At 39.4% G+C, this 20,814-nt stretch overlaps 1 protein-coding gene across 2 annotated transcripts in view; it reads right to left on the bottom strand.

Moving 5' to 3' along the window:
- The window catches only part of PRKAR2A (protein kinase cAMP-dependent type II regulatory subunit alpha), a 70,812-nt gene that overhangs the window by 40,792 nt on the left and 9,206 nt on the right, over positions 1–20,814 (bottom strand). For both annotated transcript variants that reach the window (XM_055558374.1, XM_055558373.1), the window contains exon 2: positions 3,552–3,587. In XM_055558374.1, the coding sequence (XP_055414349.1) occupies positions 3,552–3,587 (36 nt within the window). The remainder of the gene's footprint in view (positions 1–3,551; positions 3,588–20,814) is intronic.

The raw sequence follows: 20,814 nt of genomic DNA, 5'->3' as shown, positions 1-20,814 counted from the left end.
TATTTTAAGAAGGGAGTGCCAATGATATGCTGCTGAGAAAAACCAGCTGAAGGATGAAGATTATGCAGGATAAAGAAGAGGTAACTGCTGCAAGGATGAAGGGTTGAGATCTAGTGTACAGGTGGACAACTGGACTCACAGGCAGGTGGGGAAGGACAGATGTGGGAGTCTATGGAAATTCTCTTCCATTATTTCTGTTTCTTTAGTTAATTTGAGAAGATTATCTGCTAGGAATAGGAGCGGGAGGAGGTGTTGTAGGTTTGGGGAGAAAGAAGGTATGAAAGACTCATCTAGGAGAACAAGAGAGTGAAAGAAGTATAGAAACAATATACTTGTGGTTATCAAGAGCGTACCAGACGTTAATGATCATGAACTGAGGGCAAGATCAGTCAGCAGGGCTGTGTGTTTTCCCTCCACCAAATACAGATGCGGTGCAGACACAGAATATGTGGGGAAGGGGTTTAACCAGAGTGTGGCTTAGCCAAGCAAATATAAAAGGAAAAGAGAACTGAGGGAAGTGGTTATAATCACTGATCAAGAAATTTAAGGTTAGTAAAGAGGAATTGAGAAAGAATGAAAAGGAGACAGGATCAATGAGCTGTGAGAGCTGGGGGAGGACAGCAAAGGAGCTGTGAGAAGGCAGCGGGCAGTGCTGGGAGGCCTGGACCACTGACTGAGAATACGGAGAGCAGTGATGCTGGTCCTACCACAGTACAACCACAGCAGTGAGTGGTTGAAGTAGGTGGAAGACCACAACCCTGGAGGAGAAGAGGTCAAGGAATGGAAGGACCAGACGCTGAAAGGATTATTTATGTGGAAATGAGAAGGAACCTGGGAGTTATTAGAGGACGACAACAAGGAGGGGCTGTGGCTGGGAGAATATAATGTGAGGTTTGAGGCTGAGGGCTTTAGGGAGGAGAGAGAGAAAGGTCTAGAAGCAATGAGGAAAAACAGAGACACTCACATCTGCCATGAGTGTTACAAGGAAAGGGAAAGAGACGTGACCTTGAGGGCAAGCCACGCTTTAGCTAGATTACGAAGATGAAGACCAAACTCAGAGTGTGGGCTAAGAAATTTACGGGATTTAGCTGAAGACTGAGCAAGAGTTCTAGAGGGTACAAGAATGGGTACTTAGGGATGGGAAGGTTACTACTTAGGCTTTAAGCTATCTTTGGGCATTTTATCACCTTGACTGCTTCAAGTTATGTAAGCTCTGCTTTGCCCCAGTTTCCCCACCTGAATAATGGGGTAATCAGAGCATGTAACTCATAGTGTTAGTGTAAGCATTATATTCAACAACACAAGGCAGGCATTTAGCAAGACCTTAAAAATGTGTACTGAGTACGAAGCCGGCACTCAAAAAACCATTAGCTCTTGCTAACAAGCTATTTTCTCTGCTGCATAATCATTTTTGGTTCTGTTAAGAATTCTTTATTTTCATTTAACATTTGAGTGATATTAACAAGTTTTAACTTTGCAGTAAGACTGTAAGAGCTAAGGGTAAGGGATAATACCAAGCACTTGTCTGCGTTCTGCAGAGTTCAAGGACTGAACCACACTGACAAAGAGCCTACGCAGCAATTCATCTGTGACCCTCTGTGACCTCTGGAGGAGGTGTCACTGCACTCTCCACTTCCTAGGCCTGTCCCACAGATGTCAACAGCTATTATTACTAAACTTTGGGTAAAACAAGGTGCAGGGAAGAACAGAAATGGGAGATGGCAGCTCATAAGTCTCATACTAGCCTTAATTCCTACTCTATTTCCTCTCCATAAATGACTTTTTTTTCTTTTTTAGCTGCACCTCGAGGCATAAAGGATCTTAGTCCCTTTTCACCCCCAACCAGGGATCAAACCCGTGCCCCCTGAAGTGAAAGCTCAGTCCTAACCACTGGACCACAAGGGAATTCCTATTTCCGTAAATGACTTTTTATAGTAAACAACACATTCTTCCATCTCCTTTCAACAGACTTTGGTGTACAGTCTTAGCAAAAACTTTCTGAAAACATAAATGAGCAGATTCTCTCAAAGAAAAGGATTAAGAAGTAGAAAAGGGATTTGGAGCCTTACTAGATATTAGGTCACATGACAATTTAAAACCAAGAAACTTTCCAGAACAAGGGGATATGAAAGAATGATGGGACACATATAGCTCGCATAGCAATTTTGAAACACATTAACATCCCAGCTATACGACCAAATAAACTAGATATATTCAGAAGCTTAGCATTTTAATTATAAGAAAAACTTTCAGAAAACATATTTATCAGCTCTGTGAAAAAATGGGGCCCTTCTCAGCTTAAGAACAATCATGAAATAAAGAGAGATGTATATCAGATCAGATCAGATCAGATAAGTCGCTCAGTCGTGTCCGACTCTTTGCGACCCCAGATGTATATAGTCAATACATATTTACTGAGTACTTGCTGTGTGCCAGGAAGTATTCAAGGTACCAGTCACAGATCAAAATTTTTGAGTCAATAAAAAAGAGCAAAATTAAATTATCTAGACCACACCAGTTAAATGGGAAATGTATTATTAAACTAGTTGCATATAAAAAAATAAAAATAGACTTCCTGTATTTGGAAAATATTCATTTTTTGTTAATAATCAAAGGAATGCCAGATAAAACAATCCGAGGCACTATTTTACTTCTAAATTAAAGGAGTACATTTGTAAGTCAAGAATATAAAAATATATTTAAAAAATAAATGAAAGGAGTCAGCACCGCCTATATTAGTGAGATGGAGGTGAAGAACAGGTCTTGGCAGGGCATCTTTCTCCCTGTAGCCTATTTTCTACTGTCTCTTGAAAGTAGTACAAAGAAGCAGCCAAGGCAATGCTCAGTCTCTGACCAGAGACTGCTACTCCCAGAGCTACAACTGAGGAAGTAATTTAAGGGGCTCAACAACATGAGCAAGAAGTTTAGGCTGACTTCCCTGGTGGTTCAGTGGTTAAGAGTTTGCCCACCAATGCAGGAGACATGGATTCAACCCCTGCTCTGGGAAGCTTGCACGTGCCAAGCCTATGCTCCACAACCATCGAGCCCAGGCTCCAGAGCCTGCAAACTGCCACTACTGAAGGCCTGGCACCCTAGAGCCCCTGCCTCACAAGAGAAGCCACCACAGTGAGAGGCCCACGCACCACAACACAGAGCAGCCCCCTCGCCTCAACTAGAGAAAGCCCACGTGCAGCAACGAAGACCCACCACAGCCAAAAAATAAAAATAAATAAACCTTAAAAAAAAAATTAACGGCAAGCATAATCTAGAATGCCAAAAATAGTAATGTGAAAAGTTGTTTTTAGAAGCCATAATTATGAACATGGAAAAATATCAATGACATAAATGAGACAAACTTACTTTAGTAATCTAAAAATAAGCACATATATATTTAAAATAAAATGAAACAGAACAAAGGCATCACAGGTAATTCTGATAATGTTCTATAATGCTATCAACTTACCTTATTAAAAAGATGAACTGATTTTTATTTAAGATAATCCCATCTTAAAATAGCATTTTAGTACTATGTTATGAAAAAGAATACATACCTGACACTCGCCGATCAAATCTGCCAGGAATTGGAACTGCAGAACAAAAAAAATAATGTTTAGTCATCATTATGTCACACGACCCATCTTTATTTCCCCTTTTTGTAAAGATCTTTCATAGGAGAACCAGGAAACTCAATACCAAGTGGTGGATCAATTCATATTCTTTCATCATCAACCACAGACAGTGGTTCAACATGATCACATAAAGACAACCTAAAGAATATATATATGTCTTTGAAAACAAACTCTTTATAACTTTAACATGAGTGGCAATTTTATTTCTACTCACATTCAAGTTCTATCTAATTTGTATCACACCAGATAAGTAAGAAGTCTACTAAATTTACTGGTAATGTCACGATATCAAACATTTAAATTTTCTTCTTTTAAAAATAATTACAAGACCTGCTAACTAATAGTATTTACATTTCCTTTTAAAATAATTTAATGAGTATTACACTAAAATAAAAAAATGAACCATTAAGTTATACTCTCCTTCAAAATGGATGGGTTTTCTCTACCCATGGTCAGTGTATTAATTAGAAAAATGTATCACATGTCTTTAAGTTAAAAAAATTTTTTTCTTTTTGCTAATTTTTCCTGCTTCTCACCTGCATCATTCCTTGTGTTTGATGGTTATCTGAATTCTTACTACTGAACTATATTATTTGAACAAGCTGGGTTTTTCTATAGTTAAAGATTAATCTAATTTTAACAAACATACAGAATATGCCTTATTAATCTCCAAAAAACAGAACTTTGAGGGTTACTGAAAAAGAAATTGAAGATGGCTCTGAGAGCCAAACTCTAATGCAAAGTTTCTGAAACAAATACAGACCCAGGAAGGAGGGAAATGCTCACCTTACTAGGATTAGAATTATCATTTTGCATAGCACAGGGTCAAAGGTATGTTACTGGAACAAATAGGCAAAAATCGAAAGAAAATCCCAGTGGTTCCTGAAAGTACCTACAATAATTTGTCACTACTTCCTCAATAAAAGAGTGGATTAAAAGTATAAGCAGAGTACCTAGCACATGCCATGCAGTGTAGTAGACAATTTAGAAAACATTAGTGAACAAAATGAAGATCCCTGATTTTATGAAGCTTGAGAGAGATGCGGGAGAGTTGACTTTGATCATTTGAAAATACACGTCTCATCACTCAGGTAAACAGATGAAAATACACCAGCATAAGCCCTCAATCCAAGCCTCATGGGGTTTCCATAATTAAAACTCCACCAAATATTAGTATACAATCTGAAATTATAAACCACATAGTGATACAATTTAGCATGGGTGCTATCAGGGGATACCTCAAAGGGCTAGACAGAAAAATTATAGACTTATCATAAAATAAGAACTGTATGTTTAAAACAAAGACATAAAGAAGGAATCCAAATTTTTAAATGTGAACTTAAAATCACTATTTCCATCTATCATGCAAAAAAAGACAAAATTATTTTTTAAAATTCCTAAAGCATTCCCACTAACTGAAAGAGTTCAAAAGTGTTAAAAAAAAAAAAAAAAAAGTTGACTTGCAGTGTAAAATGTAATTAAAAACAAGAGACTTAAGGCATTTAGCTCGAATGGATCACTGTGTGGATGAAAAGGTAAACAAAAGGGGCACAGACATGCTGCCTGATAAATCTATGTGTTATTTCATTTTAAATTAGTACATGTCTTAAAAACTTTTATAGGGTCAGAGGAAACAGCTGCAGTTGGAAGAAGATAACGCCAAGGCACACAGAGGATGCAGTCAATAACCACAGCAGTCAGAGACCACCCATTCTAATTTCACCACTGCTTAGAGAGCTCAAACACAGCAGATCAGACTTTATGTGAATCCAAGTATTCAACCAGTGTAAATCTGAGAAAATCTTCCAGCAGAAAACAATGCCTAAAATGCTCTCCTTTCTATCATAAACAAAGACTGACAGGGAGTAGGAAAACTTAAAATTTAGGTTATCTGATCTGAAAACATGTGCCTCAAAAATATTAACAAATGCAGTCTCAATGGAAACTAAAAATCATTATTACTGATTAAATGAACTCCTAAACACAGACATACTCTGAAAATTAAAACATGGTTTTTTGAGCATGTAGAATATTTTATGTGGCAAATATTAAGAACATTTGGAGAATTTGAAAACATGTCCCAAAGTCTCTCTTAAATTAAAATATGACAGACAAGATAATAGAATTTTCCCATAGCAGGAAATGGCACAAAAGCCTGGAGAACAAAACCCAAGCACGATTAGGTAGCTCAGACGGTAAAGAATCTACGTGTAATGCAGGAGACCTGGGTTCAATCCCTGGGTTGGGAAGATCCTCTGGAGAAGGGCATGGCAACCCACTTCAGTATTCTTGCCTGGAGAATCCCACGGAGAGAGGACCCTGGCAGGCTACAGTCCGTGGGGTCCCAAAGAGTCGGATACGACTAGCGACTAACGCTAGAGCTCAGGATGAAAGATTCTGTGACTCCTGGGAAGGCAAATAGGCACACTCAAAGCCAGGCTGGTAGGATGTTAGCAGCACCAGCTGTGTACAGAGGCAGAGAACAGAAGCAGGACATTAACAAGGGCCTTGTGTCTGGGGGATCTCAGCCTAGTATAACATAGCACAGCATAGCAAATCTCAAAAGTGGAATACAGAGCAGCTGTCAGAGCAGGCCCTTTAGCACGGTTAATCACAACATGGAGACTGCCAGGAAGGGCTGCCACCAAGGGTGACATTGTGCTGGGCCCTCATAGGCCAGGGGGTGAAAGTGCATCTCTGGGCAAAGCTTGAGGAAAGCCCCAAAGGCAAGGTTTTTGGATTGGATAAATATCCCAGGGTGCCTGGAAACAGATGAGGGAGAAGTAGGGTGTCAGGGGAGGACCACTCAGCGAAGCAAGAGAAGCCCAAGAAAAAGTGCTGGGTAATGGCTCAGTGGTAAAGAATCCATCTGCTGTGCAGGAGACACAGGAGACTCAGGTTTGATCCCTGAGTTATGAAGATCCCCTGGAGAAGGAAATGGCAACCCACTCCAGTGTTCTTGCCAGGAAAATCCCATGGACAGGGGAGCCTGGCAGGCTACGGTCAGTGGGGTCGCAAAGAGTCGGACATGACTGAAGCAACTGAGCACAACCCAATTAGAGACCCAATCAGTAAACTGTAGGACTCACTTTGGGTTCACAATTAAGAAAAAAGAGAAAAGAGAAGGAAAAGAGAAAAGATAAAGTATCTTCCATGAGTTCACACACAAATTAATTCTGCTTTCTCTGAGGGTCAGAAGAGGGAAAGAATGCTGCTATCCTTTCTTCACTTTTTCTTCCTAGAATCTTGTGCTGGTTGAACAAGGTACATGGTCACTGAAGTTTAGAGCAAAAACTCCAACAGTATGTTTGCCCTGGTATGGTAGTTTCTGCCAGTACCTGTGACTATATGACGATAATGAAGTCCATCCCATTGAGCTATTTCTCTAGTCTGTCCAACATCTGATATCCATCTTCCCACAAGCTACCCAGAGAGAACTCCTAGCAGACCCTGCTGGGCCTCTAGCTATATCATGCACATAAAGACTTCCCTCCAACATCAAACTTCTCAAATGAGCTGTTTTGTGAGCTGACCACTTTTTTTTTTTTTTTTTGAGGCTTTTGCAACCTGGCTTCCAACTATTATTAAAGTAGCCTCTTCCAAAATCACAATTTTCCTCTATATTATTCTTCTGTATTGATTATTTCCTCTATCCTTGAGCTAAATAAAAATCATTCAATATTGGTTGGTGCCAAATACATATTCATTCATTCAACAAATAATTACTGAGCCCTTCTATGACAGGCACTGTGCGATCTAGTGGGGAAATATGAATAAAAGTGATTCAGATATGGCCCCTGCCCACAAAGATCTTGAAAGTGAAAGTTGCTCAATCATGTCCGACTCTTTTCAATCCCACGGACTATACAGTCCATGGAACTCTCCAGGCCAGAACACTGGAGTGGGTAGCCTTTCCCTTCTCCAGGGTATCTTCCCAACCCAGGGATCGAACCCAGGTCTCCTGCATTGCAGGCGGATTCTTTACCAGCTGAGCACAAGGGAGGCCCAACAAAGATCTTAGGAACTATCTAAAAATGACCAATAATTATCATCATAATGATGTGATATCTACTGATACTACAACAAAGGCAAGTACAGAGTGCTCTGTGAGCACATACGAAGAGTGCCTACAGAAGGCCCAGGAGGGTCTGGGTCTGTAGTCAGGTCTAGGCATGGCTGGGATGGAAGCTGAGTGAACTGAGGATTTGGGGAAATGAAAGACATATGATATGGCATGAGCAGTGTGGGAAAGGAACAGAGATGTGGGAGAAGAGGTGAGCAAGGGTCATTTTGGAAGCCAATCTGTGGCAGAGCCATGTTCAGAAGTAATGAACTATAGTTATTTCTATGTCTTTTCTTTTTTGTTCAGCTGGGGGAGAAGAGCAGGAACAAAGATTTAACCTGATAAAGATTCCCTTGGATATGACTGCAAAACCAGAAGGGAATATATGGAGCAGAGTGACCAAGGCTTAATGAGAGAAGAAGTACCAGTTGAGAGAAGAAGAAAGGATTCCCTATTCCAATACTAGGGAGTGGCAGGAAAGTCTTCTAGTAGAGAATAGCCGTCCCTTTGCTCCACTGATTCCCCACCTGAGGGCTCTCTACTTCCCCCCAGTCTTGAACACCTGTGAGACCAACAGAAAGAGGATGGGGGCTCAGCCACCCCCAGACAAGGTGGAGTTGGAGAAAACCATTTGGAAATGATCCCTGTGAGTGGATCAGCTGTGGATACAGCATTTCTGTTCAATATGAAGAAACTGGAGCAAAGGGAGTCATCACAGACTGGATTTTATAAAGATCACTCTTGACTGCAGCTGGTGGAAGGAGGTAGGGCACTGGTCAGATGTGTCGCTGCAGACAGAAGGAAAATAAAAGGAGTCTAATGATCTACAGAAGATTAAAATTTATAATGTTTAGTGATAAACTCAATGTTTGCTCCATAACAACATCAACTGAAGTTATACACCTACAATTATAAAAGAAAAAGTATTCAATATGTGCTTCAGTCAATCTATAAATAAGGGTGCTGCCATGGATCCCCAAGTTATAAAATGTCAGAGTGGCAAAGCATTTATGAATTCATCTAGTCTGGTCATGGCAAGCAAGTTTCATCTCACATGACAACTCTAATTGATGTCACGGGTGCACCTGAATCATCCTGACTCCTTCCTTTCTTTCATTACTCACATCTGCTTCATTAATAATTCCATCTGTTCTCCCACCCACTTTGTTTCTTGAATCAGTCTACCTTTCTCCATATCCACCCTAGTCTGAAGGGCATCATTTCTTGCCAGGATGATTGCAACAGCCTCCAAACCTGTCTTCCCACAGCCCATTTTGCTCTACATCAATCTATTCCCCACACAGTCATCAAAGTGATCTCAAAATTTTGGAAGAAAATCTGGCAGTTTCTGTCAAAATTTTTACTGTGAACTGCCTTTGACCTAGCAATAATTCCACTTTCAGGAATATGTTTTATATATGTATATAAAATACTATATGTAATACTATAATCACTATAGTATTTTAGGTAATAGAAAAAGTGAAAATAAAAGTTGTCTAGAAAAAGAAGTTAAGGATATACTGGTATAGCTAGAGTATGAACTTCTATGCACACATTAAAATTTAGGATGCTACAGATCTACATGAAGTGCCAGGGAGACCTTCAAGATAGATATACTGTTAAGTAAAAAAAAAGTTTGACAATCATTACATGAAATAACCCTAATTTTCTAAAAATCTTGTCATCAAACTTTAACATGTCATAAATTTAAAAGCCAGTTAATACTATAAGGCTGTAACGAAGAAAACAACGTCAATAAAACAGAGCCCTCTTCTAATCCGTCTCTCCCTACCTGCAATTCCTGCTCCCCAGGGGCAACTGCATCAACTCTTTTGGCTATGTCTCCTGAGATTTATTTTACCTTAACACACTTACACTACGAATTCTATGTGTTTTAATTACCCTTTGTATTGCAGCTCTGGAAAAGAAAAGGAAAAGGCTTGCAAAGTAGCAGGACATGGATCCCTAACCTCATGAAGCCCCCTGTTCTACTGGTCCTGAACTTCAGGCTGCCAATTTTTTGCCACTTACAGACAAACCTAATCTTTTTCAAACTGAAGTATATATAGTTGCTTTACAATATTACATTAGTTTCAGCTGTATAATGGACTTCCCTTGTGGCTCAGCTGGTAAAGAATCCACCTGCAATGAGGGAGACCTGGGTTTGATCCTGGGTTGGGAAGATCTCCTGGAGAAGGGAAAGGCTACCCACTCCAGTATTCTGGCCTGGAGAATTCCACGGACTCGCAAAGAATCAGACACGACTGAGTGACTTTCACTTTCAACTGTATAACACCAAAATGATTCAATAAATTTTATAGACTATATCCATTTAAAGTTGCTGCAAAACATTGGCTATATTCCTTGTGCCACACATTACATCCTCATATCTTATTTACTTTATACCTAGTAGTCTGTACCTCTTAATTCCCTTCCCCTATCTTGCCCTTCTTCCCTCAGCCCTCTCCCCACTGGTAACCACCAATTTTCTATATCTGTGAGTCTGTTTCTGTTTTGTTATATTTATTCATTTGCTTTATTTTTTAGATTTCACATATAAGTTAAAACATATCATATTTCCCTCTCAGTCTGACTTATTTCACTGAGCATAATACCTTCCAGGTCCATCCATGCTACTGCAAATGACAAGATTTCACTCATTTTTATGGCTAATATTCCACTGGGTATGTGTGTGTGTATGTATACATCACATCTGTTTTTTTTTTTTTTAGTCCATGATTCATGTGGGATCTTAGTTCCCCAACCAAAAATGGAACCTGTGTCCCCTACACAAGAGAATGCAGTCTTAACCACTCAACCACCAGAGAAGTCTCTGCACCACATCTTTATCTACATTCATTGGCTGATGGACACTTAGGTTGCTTCTGTATCTTGGCTAATGTAAAGAATGCTGCTGTGAACACAGAGGCGTATGTATCTTTCCAAATTAATGTTTCTGTTTTCTTCAGATATATATCCAAAAAACCTAATCTTAGTCAATACAGAAGCCAAAAGGAAATTCTGCTGATCCAAATAACAAACAATGCTGGAAATTATGGAGATGAAATAAATAAAAACATATAACATTTACGTGCCAGGATGGGACTTCCCTGGAAGTCCAGTGGTTAAGACTCTGCACTCCCAATTTGATCCCTGGTCAGGGAACTAAGATCCCACATGCATCTTGGTCAAGAAAAAAAAAGTTATGTGCCAAGATCTGCCCTGAACACTTCATGGTTATTAAGTCACTTAACTCTAATACAAACTTTATGAGGTACTATCAAACTTACGAAGTCATTAAGTACATAAACTTACATTACACTTAGATAAAGAATCTAAGGCAAGAAAAGTTAAATAACTCATTCTACTAACAAAGGTGGAACCAGACTGAGTGCAGGCACTCAGCTTCATAGCCCATGCTCTCAGCCATGGAAGGACAACATCCAAAATCAGCCCGGGGATGCCAGCAGGGTAACCAGGTTAACAATCACATCAGTGTAACTGTGTGAATGCACCTTCTTTCTTGAAATGTCTAAAATGTCTTTTCAAATGATGTTTAAAGCCTCCGGTAGAAATCTGCATTTGGAATCTTGACATGAGACCAATTCAGTTTATCAAATATTAGTACTTACCAACTAATCAAAATTTACTGATGAACCTGGTCCAAAACTGAGTACTTTTCTAAGATCAGCATTAACAGTTCTTTTAAAAACTTTTTTTTTTTCCCACTTAAGTTCACTTTAAGTACAAAGACTGAGTCAATATAAAGAAAAACAGAAGTAACCATAACTGTACTTAGCCATAGCTTAACCTCTCAGGGGGGCCTGGAATTGCAATAGCTAGAGATAAGATGGGAAGAAGAAAAAAAAAAAGCTTTATTTTTCTTAATGTGATAGCCTTATTGAGATATAATTCACATATCACATAGTTAACCATTTATACTATACAACGGTTGTTAGTATATTCAAAGAATTGTGTCTCCATTACTATAATCAATTTTAGATCTTTTTTCAACACCTCAAAAAGAAACCCTATATCCATCAGCACTCCCTCCCCATTCCCCCCAATCCCCTTGGCCATAGGCAACCAGTAGTTTACTGTCTCTATAGATTTGCCTTTTCTGGACATTTTGTGTAAGTAGAATACAATATGTGGCCTCTCATAGCACCTTTTAGTACTTCATTTCTTTTTGTTGTCAGACAGTTTCATTGTATGGACATACCACATTCATCTATCCATTCATCAGCTGGTGAACACCTGGGCTTTTTCCACTTTTTGGCTATTAAGAATAACATTACTATGAACCTTCATGTATACACATTTTACACATTTTCATTTCTCTTGGGTATACATCTAGGAGTGAAACTGGTGGGCTGTATGGTAACTCCATACTTAAGTTTTTGAGCAACTGCCAGACTTCCATTTTCCACTCCTACTAGCAGGATGCGAGGGTTCCAGTTCTTCCACATCCTGGTCAACACTTGTTAATATTTTTTTATTGTTATAACAGTGGGTATAAAGTAGTATGTCATCATGGTTTTAATTTGCATTTCTAATGACTGATGTAAACAGTTTTATTTATTACTGCTAAAAATCCTTATTTCTGAAAAGCTAATGATTTTATTCACTATCATCTTAAAAAAAAAAATCCTCTCTCCTCTCCTCTGTGACTTGATGCTGAAAAACAGTTCTCACGTCCATGATCAGTAAGCCAGTCTGGACTTCACAATAACTGCTTTCTTGCTGGCCCTGAATCTTTGTTCTTCAAAGGATTATCTGTTACAATTACTGATAATAGGCAGAAGTTACTGTGATCATTTATTTTTCTTTAGAAACACTAAAGTTAAAATGTTTATCTAAATATTTGTGAAAACATCTGCAGGGGCATATTCATTCTCACTGATTAAATAATGGCTTATCCTGAACATCTTCATTTGCTTTGAAAAATGTATCACATATCCAGTAGGAGGAGGTGTGACAAAAACCACCATCCGACAAGAAAATATAATTCATTATTCAACTGTTTCATTAGCTTCCACTCTGCTACCATTTCTTTCCATTCCTTCAAGGTCAAAATTAGTGTGCATGCTACTTAGAACCTCGGAGCAAAATCTGAGATACGGGAAATGTTTAAGACCTGGCTTATAAAACTGTAGCCCAACAGAATCAAATTTGATCCCCCATGCCATTTTTAGTATAATGGTGATGTACCTCTGCTTCTATTTCCTTCTCTCCCCGCATCACCAAATACTCTTCTGGAAGACAAATGTTTAGGGAAACAGCTTTGGAGGAGGAACCCTAAAGAAGGTTTAATTAGATAAAAAATTCTTAATTATATGAAATTGGGCAGTTGATGATTATGTGAAAGCAGAAAGGCACCTTAGTACTCTCAATCTATCCTGTTCAATTTGTTCAAATACCCTATTAAGCAGAATTTCTATATAAGGTCAACAAACACTCCTCCATGAACACTCAAATCTAATTGAGTTGATTCCCAAGCCTACGTGGTGAAGAAATGAAAGCCTGCAGTGAAGGCACAGGACACCCACTCTCTGGCCTGGATGCCCCTGAGATGGACAGTGAAGGAAGTGCTGAGGCTAGGCATGCTGACCAAAATCGGAGCCGGACCAGGGCACATGTGCTCGACCTTTTTACAGACATGCTCCATTTAATCTTTTTTCTTGAAGACTCTCATCCCTAACGACCAGCTTCACTTCTTTTTCATTTGATAGAAAAAAAATTTACATGGAATGAGCTTTTTTAAAAGTATTAACTACTTTATTACTGTTTCTACCACTTTGCCACTTTTGTGATTGAGCTCATCTTGATTTTGTGGGGTGAAATTATAATACATTTAATGAACTAAACTAAAGGAAGTCAACTGGAAAGGAAGCAGGCAAAGTTGGAACACTTGTATTTTTCTACAGCAATGAGAGAAGTCTAAAAAGTATTCATGCTGACCACCTGTAGAAACTAAGTAACATGAAGATGATAACTCTCTGCATAGTGAGACTTTGTAAGATACAAAATAGATGTTTCTAAGCATTTGAGGTCAGCAAATTCAGAAGTAAATGTTCTTCATGATCAAGGCCGTTTGTCTGATAAAGCACTGTGGAGGTATCCACTGGATAGTAAGATTTCCTCCTGAGTAGAACTCAGACACCAGACGCAGCGGGCCGTGCTCCTCACTCCCTGGGAGGCTGGCGGCTCACCTTTCCTGTCTGTCCCTTCCTCATTCCACTGCATCTCCCTGACACCTACCATAGTTGGTGAGGGTAAGACAGTGAGATGGGTGGGGGACAAACCTGAATCTGATCAAGCTGACATAGCAATGGTCCTCAAACTTTAGGATACATCAGAATTATTGAGAAGACTGAAGGCCTCTTCTTCAGAGTTTCTGATTCAACAGGCCTGGAGTGAAGCTAAGAATCTGTACTTCTAATAAGTTTCCCAGATGATGCTGATGTTACTGATCCTGGAACCTCATTTGAAAACTACTGCTCTAGTGCCAATTATGAAATGAGAGGAAAAACAGGGGATGGGGAACTTTGATGCAAACATCATGGGGATGCAATCAGCCAAACTCTACAAAATAAACTTTATTCTACAAATAATCTTCAAAGGAAACAAGAAAGAGATCAAGAAAGATCCTACAGACTAAAAGAGACTTAAGAGATAAGGCAGTCAAATGTAATTCTTGACCTTATCTGAAGATGTGTGGAGAAGTGTGAACAGAGATTGAATATTTGATATTAAGGAATTATTGCTTATTTTAGATATGATGAAAGTTTTGTGGATATATTTTTAGAACTAGTCCTGAGGGACATAAACCTAAATACTTATGGATAAAATTATTTTTGATATTTAAAAAAAGTAATCAAAGAGGAAGGTGGTCTGAGTCACGAGCTGGGGTCAGGAGAGCTGATTCTGAAAATCTTTACCTAACTTCTTGTTCAGTGAAATTGTGTGGTAGCTTGATACTGGTATAGTAAATACATGGGTAAAGACTCCCCAAGAGAAATTAGCAAACATTATAAATCAAGTCACCGCCCAAGAGTTAACAGAGTTGGGGATAAATAGACGATGGGGGTTATTACACTATTCATTTTACTATTGTCCATCGACATTTTCCATCATCAAAAAAAAAGGTAGAAAAGAAATAACCAGCATTCCTGGGAGGGGATGGGGGAACCAGGGGACAGAGAAATTCTGATACAGTGGTCCATTTAACCTCTCTCCAAAAACACTGCCCTAATACACACATCCAGCCAATAAATAGAGTCATTTATTCTGAAACAACCATTGGCACCCACAACCCCCTGTCCCCATCCACTGGACATCTCTCTGGTCCTAAAGTACCCACTGCCTAGAAAACCCATCTCTAACCCAGCCCCAGTGTCCTGCCAAAGAATGAAAATGCCATTCCAAGAGCTGAGATTCCTTCTCTACCACAGAATGCAAAAATTCCATGTGTCTACTACATTACATTAAAAACTCCTAAGGAATAAGTATGGGGACGTTCCTACCACCTTTTGTCTGGCACAGACCTTGTCATATACAGACACTAAATGTAGATGGACTGAATGTATGAGGCCCTAATAAGCCAGAAAGGACTAAAAGCCATGCCCCTCTTCCTGGGTATATCACCTCATCAACTCACATCTGGCCACTAATTTAAGTTGAATTATAACAGAAATATAAAACTACTCTGACACCAACTGGTAAACTTCAATACAATTCTGATGCTAACCCTCAGGGTAGCACCAGAGTCCACGTTTCAGGGACATGGTCCCCAACAAGACTGCCTTTACTCCAGTTGCTAGTTGCACTTTGGTGGTCCTGGGCCACCATCTCTAACCAATTGGCTACAAATTCACAGGTTCCCACAACTCTCAGGTTTGACTTGCTAAAACAACTCACAGGACTTTAGGAGATGGCAACCCACTCTGGTATTCTTGCCTGAAAAACTCCATGGACAGGGGAGCCTGGCAGGCCACAGTTCATGGGGTTGCAAAGAATCAGATACGACTGAGCACGCACTCACACATACCTATTCCTGGGGGTTTCCCTGATAGTTCAGTGGGTAAAGAATCCACCTGAGAATGCAGGAGACACAGGAGATGCGGGTTCTATCCCTGGGTTGGGATGATCCCCTGGAGAAGGAAATGGCAACCCACTCCAGTATTCTTGCCTGGAAAATTCCATGGACAGAGGAGCCTGGCGGGCTACAGTCCACGGGGTCGCAAAGAGTTAGATGACCGAACACACACAAGCAAGCACATACCTATTATTACAGTTTTATTATAAAGGATACAAATCAGTATTGGCTAAATGAAGATACACACAGAGCACAGTCTGGGAGGGCCCTGAACACAGAGTTTCCCTGTCTCTTCTCACAGAATCAGGGTGCTTCACCTTTCCAGCATATCATCAACCAGGAAGTTCTGCCAAGCTCTGATGTTCAGAGCTTTGTTGGGGTTTCATTCCATAACTACGACTGACTGAATCATGGGCTACAACATTAAATTCAATCTCCAGTCCCTCAACTTTCCCCAGAGGTCAGACTGGCTCAAAGCTCCAACGTTCTAATTACATGGTTGATTTTTCTGGTGACCAGGCCCCATCTTGAATCATCTCATTAACATAAATTCAAGTCTGATCCAAGGGGGCTTCAGATCAGATCAGATCAGATCAGTCGCTCAGTCGTGTCCGACTCTTTGTGACCCCATGAATCGCAGCACGCCAGGCCTCCCTGTCCATTACCAACTCCCGGAGTTCACTCAGACTCACGTCCATCGAGTCAGCGATGCCAATCCAGCCATCTCATCCTCTGTCGTCCCCTTCTCCTCCTGCCCCCAATCCCTCCCAGCATCAGGGTCTTTTCCAATGAGTCAACTCTTCCCATGAGGTGGCCAAAGTACTGGAGTTTCAGCTTCAGCATCATTCCCTCCAAGGAAATCCCAGGCCTGATCTCCTTCAGAATGGACTGGTTGGATCTCCTTGCAGTCCAAGGGACTCTCAAGAGTCTTCTCCAACACCACAGTTCAAAAGCATCAATTCTTTGGCGCTCAGCCTTCTTCACAGTCCAACTCTCACATCCATACATGACCACAGGAAAAACCATAGCCTTGACTAGGTGAATCTTTGTTGGCAAAGTAATGTCTCTGCTTTTGAATATGCTATCTAGGTTGGTCATAACTTTCCTTCCAAGGAGTAAGCGTCTTTTAATTTCATGGCTGCAGTCACCATCTGCAGTGATTTTGGAGCCCAGAAAAATAAAGTCTGACACTGTTTCCACTGTTTCCCCATCTATTTCCCATGAAGTGATGGGACCGGATGCCATGATCTTCGTTTTCTGAATGTTGAGCTTTAAGCCAACTTTTTCACTCTCCATTTTCACTTTCATCAAGAGGCTTTTTAGTTCCTCTTCACTTTCTGCCATAAGGGTGGTGTCATCTGCATATCTGAGGTTATTGATATTTCTCCCGGCAATCTTGATTCCAGCTTGTGTTTCTTCCAGTCCAGCATTTCTCATGATGTACTCTGCATAGAAGTTAAATAAGCAGGGTGACAATATACAGCCTTGATGAACTCCTTTTCCTATTTGGAACCAGTCTGTTGTTCCGTGTCCAGTTCTAACTGTTGCTTCCTGACCTGCATACAGATTTCTCAAGAGGCAGATCAGGTGGTCTGGTATTCCCATCTCTTTCAGAATTTTCCACAGTTTATTGTGATCCACACAGTCAAAGGCTTTGGCATAGTCAATAAAGCAGAAATAGATGTTTTTCTGGAACTCTCTTGCTTTTTCCATGATCCAGCGGATGTTGGCAATTTGATCTCTGGGTTCCTCTGCCTTTTCTAAAACCAGCTTGAACATCAGGAAGTTCACGGTTCACATATTGCTGAAGCCTGGCTTGGAGAATTTTGAGCATTACTTTATATTTCCATTACTTGGGAAATTCTAAGAGTTTTAGAAGTTCTGTGCCAGGAATCTGGGACAAAGGCCAGACATGTTCTTTATTATTCAACAAAAACAAACTGTGAAAACTCCCTAGCCAACTTACAGAAATAAAGCAAGCATGAAAAAAGCTATACAAGACCACTCATTTTAGGGTGTTAAATCCCTCTCTCACTTGTCGGCATTTCAGATACCAATCATCTGCTAGACCTACACAACACTTAAAAATATGGTATGCATTAAATTGAACCATACTCTGAGAATTATCTATGGATCACTATGAACAGGAAAAAAAACAAAAACCCGGAGCATCACCAATCAGACATGGCTTCTCTGTGAGTTGAGAAACGAACTCATTAGTTGAACATTGGACTCTTGGTTTGGTAACAGTAAGACAGAGCAGTTGCCCTGTTAATGATCACAGAGTCACCAAAGAAAAAGCTTTAATAATCTTTGTGAAGAGAATCATCAAGCATTCACAGCATGAAGCAAATTCTCCTCTAATGATCATTTTACTTTTGTTTAAAAATAATGGATGTCAAAAAAACACAGAGGTTTAATAATAACATTGCAGAAAAAAAAATAATAACATTGCAAACTGAACAATAATTCTCCAGCCACTGGTTTACCAAAAAAATCTTCATCCAAATCTTGACATCTTTAGTCACTGTCTTCACACACATTATCTTGTGTGTATCACATCTTAAAACGGTTGTTAACAAATTCCCTGGTAGATATCAGGGCTTGGACTAAAAAACTCAAGCCATCTATTTTTTAAACTTAAATTCACTTAAATAAAATCTCAAATGCAAAAGAAATAATATAAGATAAACATGCCTGTTTGTTTTTTTCTCCTGGCCTCACCTGCAGTAGAGGCATGGAGTCTTAACCACTGGATCACCCGGGAAGCCCCATGATTTCCTTTTTTTAATTTCAAACAGTCATACACTAAATTTTACACTAAACAGGAAAAAAATACTTACATGAGAAAAACGTATTGTGACGATACAAAATACCAGAACAGCCCTAGCAGATGTTATCTTTTTTAATTTGAAATATAATTGACTTTCAATATTATATTAGTTTCACATGTATAACATAGTACTTTAATATTTTTATATGCTACAAAATGATCACTATAGTAACTTGCTACCAACTGTCAACATAAAAAATGATTATCATCTTATTACCTATATTCCCTTTGCTGTACGTTACATCCTTGTGACTTACTTGTTTTATTATTAGAAGTGTGAACCTCTTAATCTCCCTCACCAATTTCACTCTTACCCTGACTTCACGCCCCTATGGTAACTACCAGTTTGTTCTCTGTATCTGTTAGTCTGTTTCTGTTTTAACACATTTGTAAATTTGTTTTATTTTTTAAGTTCTACATACAAGTGAAACCATACAGTATTTGTCTTTCTGTGTCTGACCTATTTCATACAGCATAATACCCTCTAGGTCCATCCATGTTGTCATAAATGGCAAGCTGTCATTCTCTTTTTTAGCTGAGTAATATTCCACCTGTAAATATATACCACATCTTTATCTATTCACCTAACAATGGGCACTCAGGTTGCATTCTTATCTTGCTTCTGTAAATAATGCTGCCTTGAGCACAGCGGTGTGTTTATTTTTTTGAATTAGTGTTTTTGTTTTCTTTTGGAAAAAACCCAGAACTGGGATTGCTCAGTCATACAATAGTTCTCTTTAAATTTTTTTGGAAAACCTCCCTACTGTTTCCCCTTAGCTTAGATGTTCACCTCTGAGATTCAAGTAAGTAAAAGACAAAGCCTTGAATTAAGAGTACACAGAAGTAAAACCTTAAATTATCCTTTAAATTAAATAACAGCTAAAGCAAATAACATTCCTCTCCCGTTTCTGAATATGAGATGTCCCCACTTTTCCCCTCCATTCTAATCCACCTCCCCACCCCCGACTCTAGGACCCTGCTGCATCAGACACTAGCTCTCAACGGGCTCCTTTCCCTCTGCATGTGAACATGCTTATGGTGACTCTAATGGAACAAAACAGAATCAGAGACCTGCCTTCATATCTGTACTTCTTCAAGCTACCACCAAGTCCTTTCTTCTTCAAAACATACTCACCATTTTTTATCTCAATCTTCTGCAGGCTCTGTCTTCTTTCCTTCTTTATTCCCTCCTTCATTCCCTCCCTCCCTCTCTCTCTCTCTCACACACACACTCCCTGACCCACTGGCACCTGACCTCTTTCATCACGACCCCACTAGAGCCTCTATCCCCAAGAATCACAGCTGAGTCAATCATTTCAACACTGGCTTTATCCAATTTGACCTCTTCACTGCTTCCAACACCACTGATGCCTGTTTCAGTCACCTTTATTCAGCATAGTACTGAAAGCCCTACCAGAACAATTAAGCAAGATAAATAAATAAAAGAGCATTCAAATCAAAAAGGAACAATAAAACTATTCACAAATTACATGATCGTATATACAGAAAATCCTAAAGAATCCACAAGTTGCAGGGTACAAGATCAACATACAAAAATCAGTTGCAGTTGCATATATTCACAATCAACAAACTGAATATGAAGTTTAGGAAAACAAGTTTTGTGTTTTTGTTTTGCAGAAATGGAAAACCTGATCCTAAAATTCGTATAGAATTGCAAGGAGTCCTGAAAATTCAAAAGAATCTTGAAAAAGAACAAAATAGTGGTGACAGTTACACAAAATAATGAATGTACTGAATGCCCCTGACCTGTATACTTTAAATGGTAACAGTAAATTTTATGTATATTCTACCAAAATAAACAGTATAATGGCATTAAACATAGCCTAAAGTCAAACCCTGCTTATTACATGGTCTTGGATAGTTTCTAGGTCTCAATTTCCATATCTGTAAAATGGAGATAATTATAGTCCCTGCTGCTAAGTCGCTTCAGTCGTGTACAACTCTGTGCGACCCTATAGACAGCAGCCCACTAGGCTCCCCCGTCCCTGGGATTCTCCAGGCAAGAACCTTTTTCAAAAGATTAGGAGGATTCAATGAGATGATGCATAATAAATAATTGAGCACTGAGACTACTAAAGAATAAAGGCTTAATAAACGCAAGCTGTCCTAATCGCAGAACAGTATTTATGGGTAAATTACGTAAAATGTAGAAAAAGAGAAAAAAAAAAAA

This window comes from Bubalus kerabau, chromosome 20 (genome assembly GCF_029407905.1).
Source record: "Bubalus kerabau isolate K-KA32 ecotype Philippines breed swamp buffalo chromosome 20, PCC_UOA_SB_1v2, whole genome shotgun sequence".
NCBI lineage: Eukaryota > Metazoa > Chordata > Mammalia > Artiodactyla > Bovidae > Bubalus > Bubalus kerabau.
The sequence above is the reverse complement of the archived record's forward strand: the minus strand, read 5'-3'. Positions and strand labels throughout refer to the sequence as shown.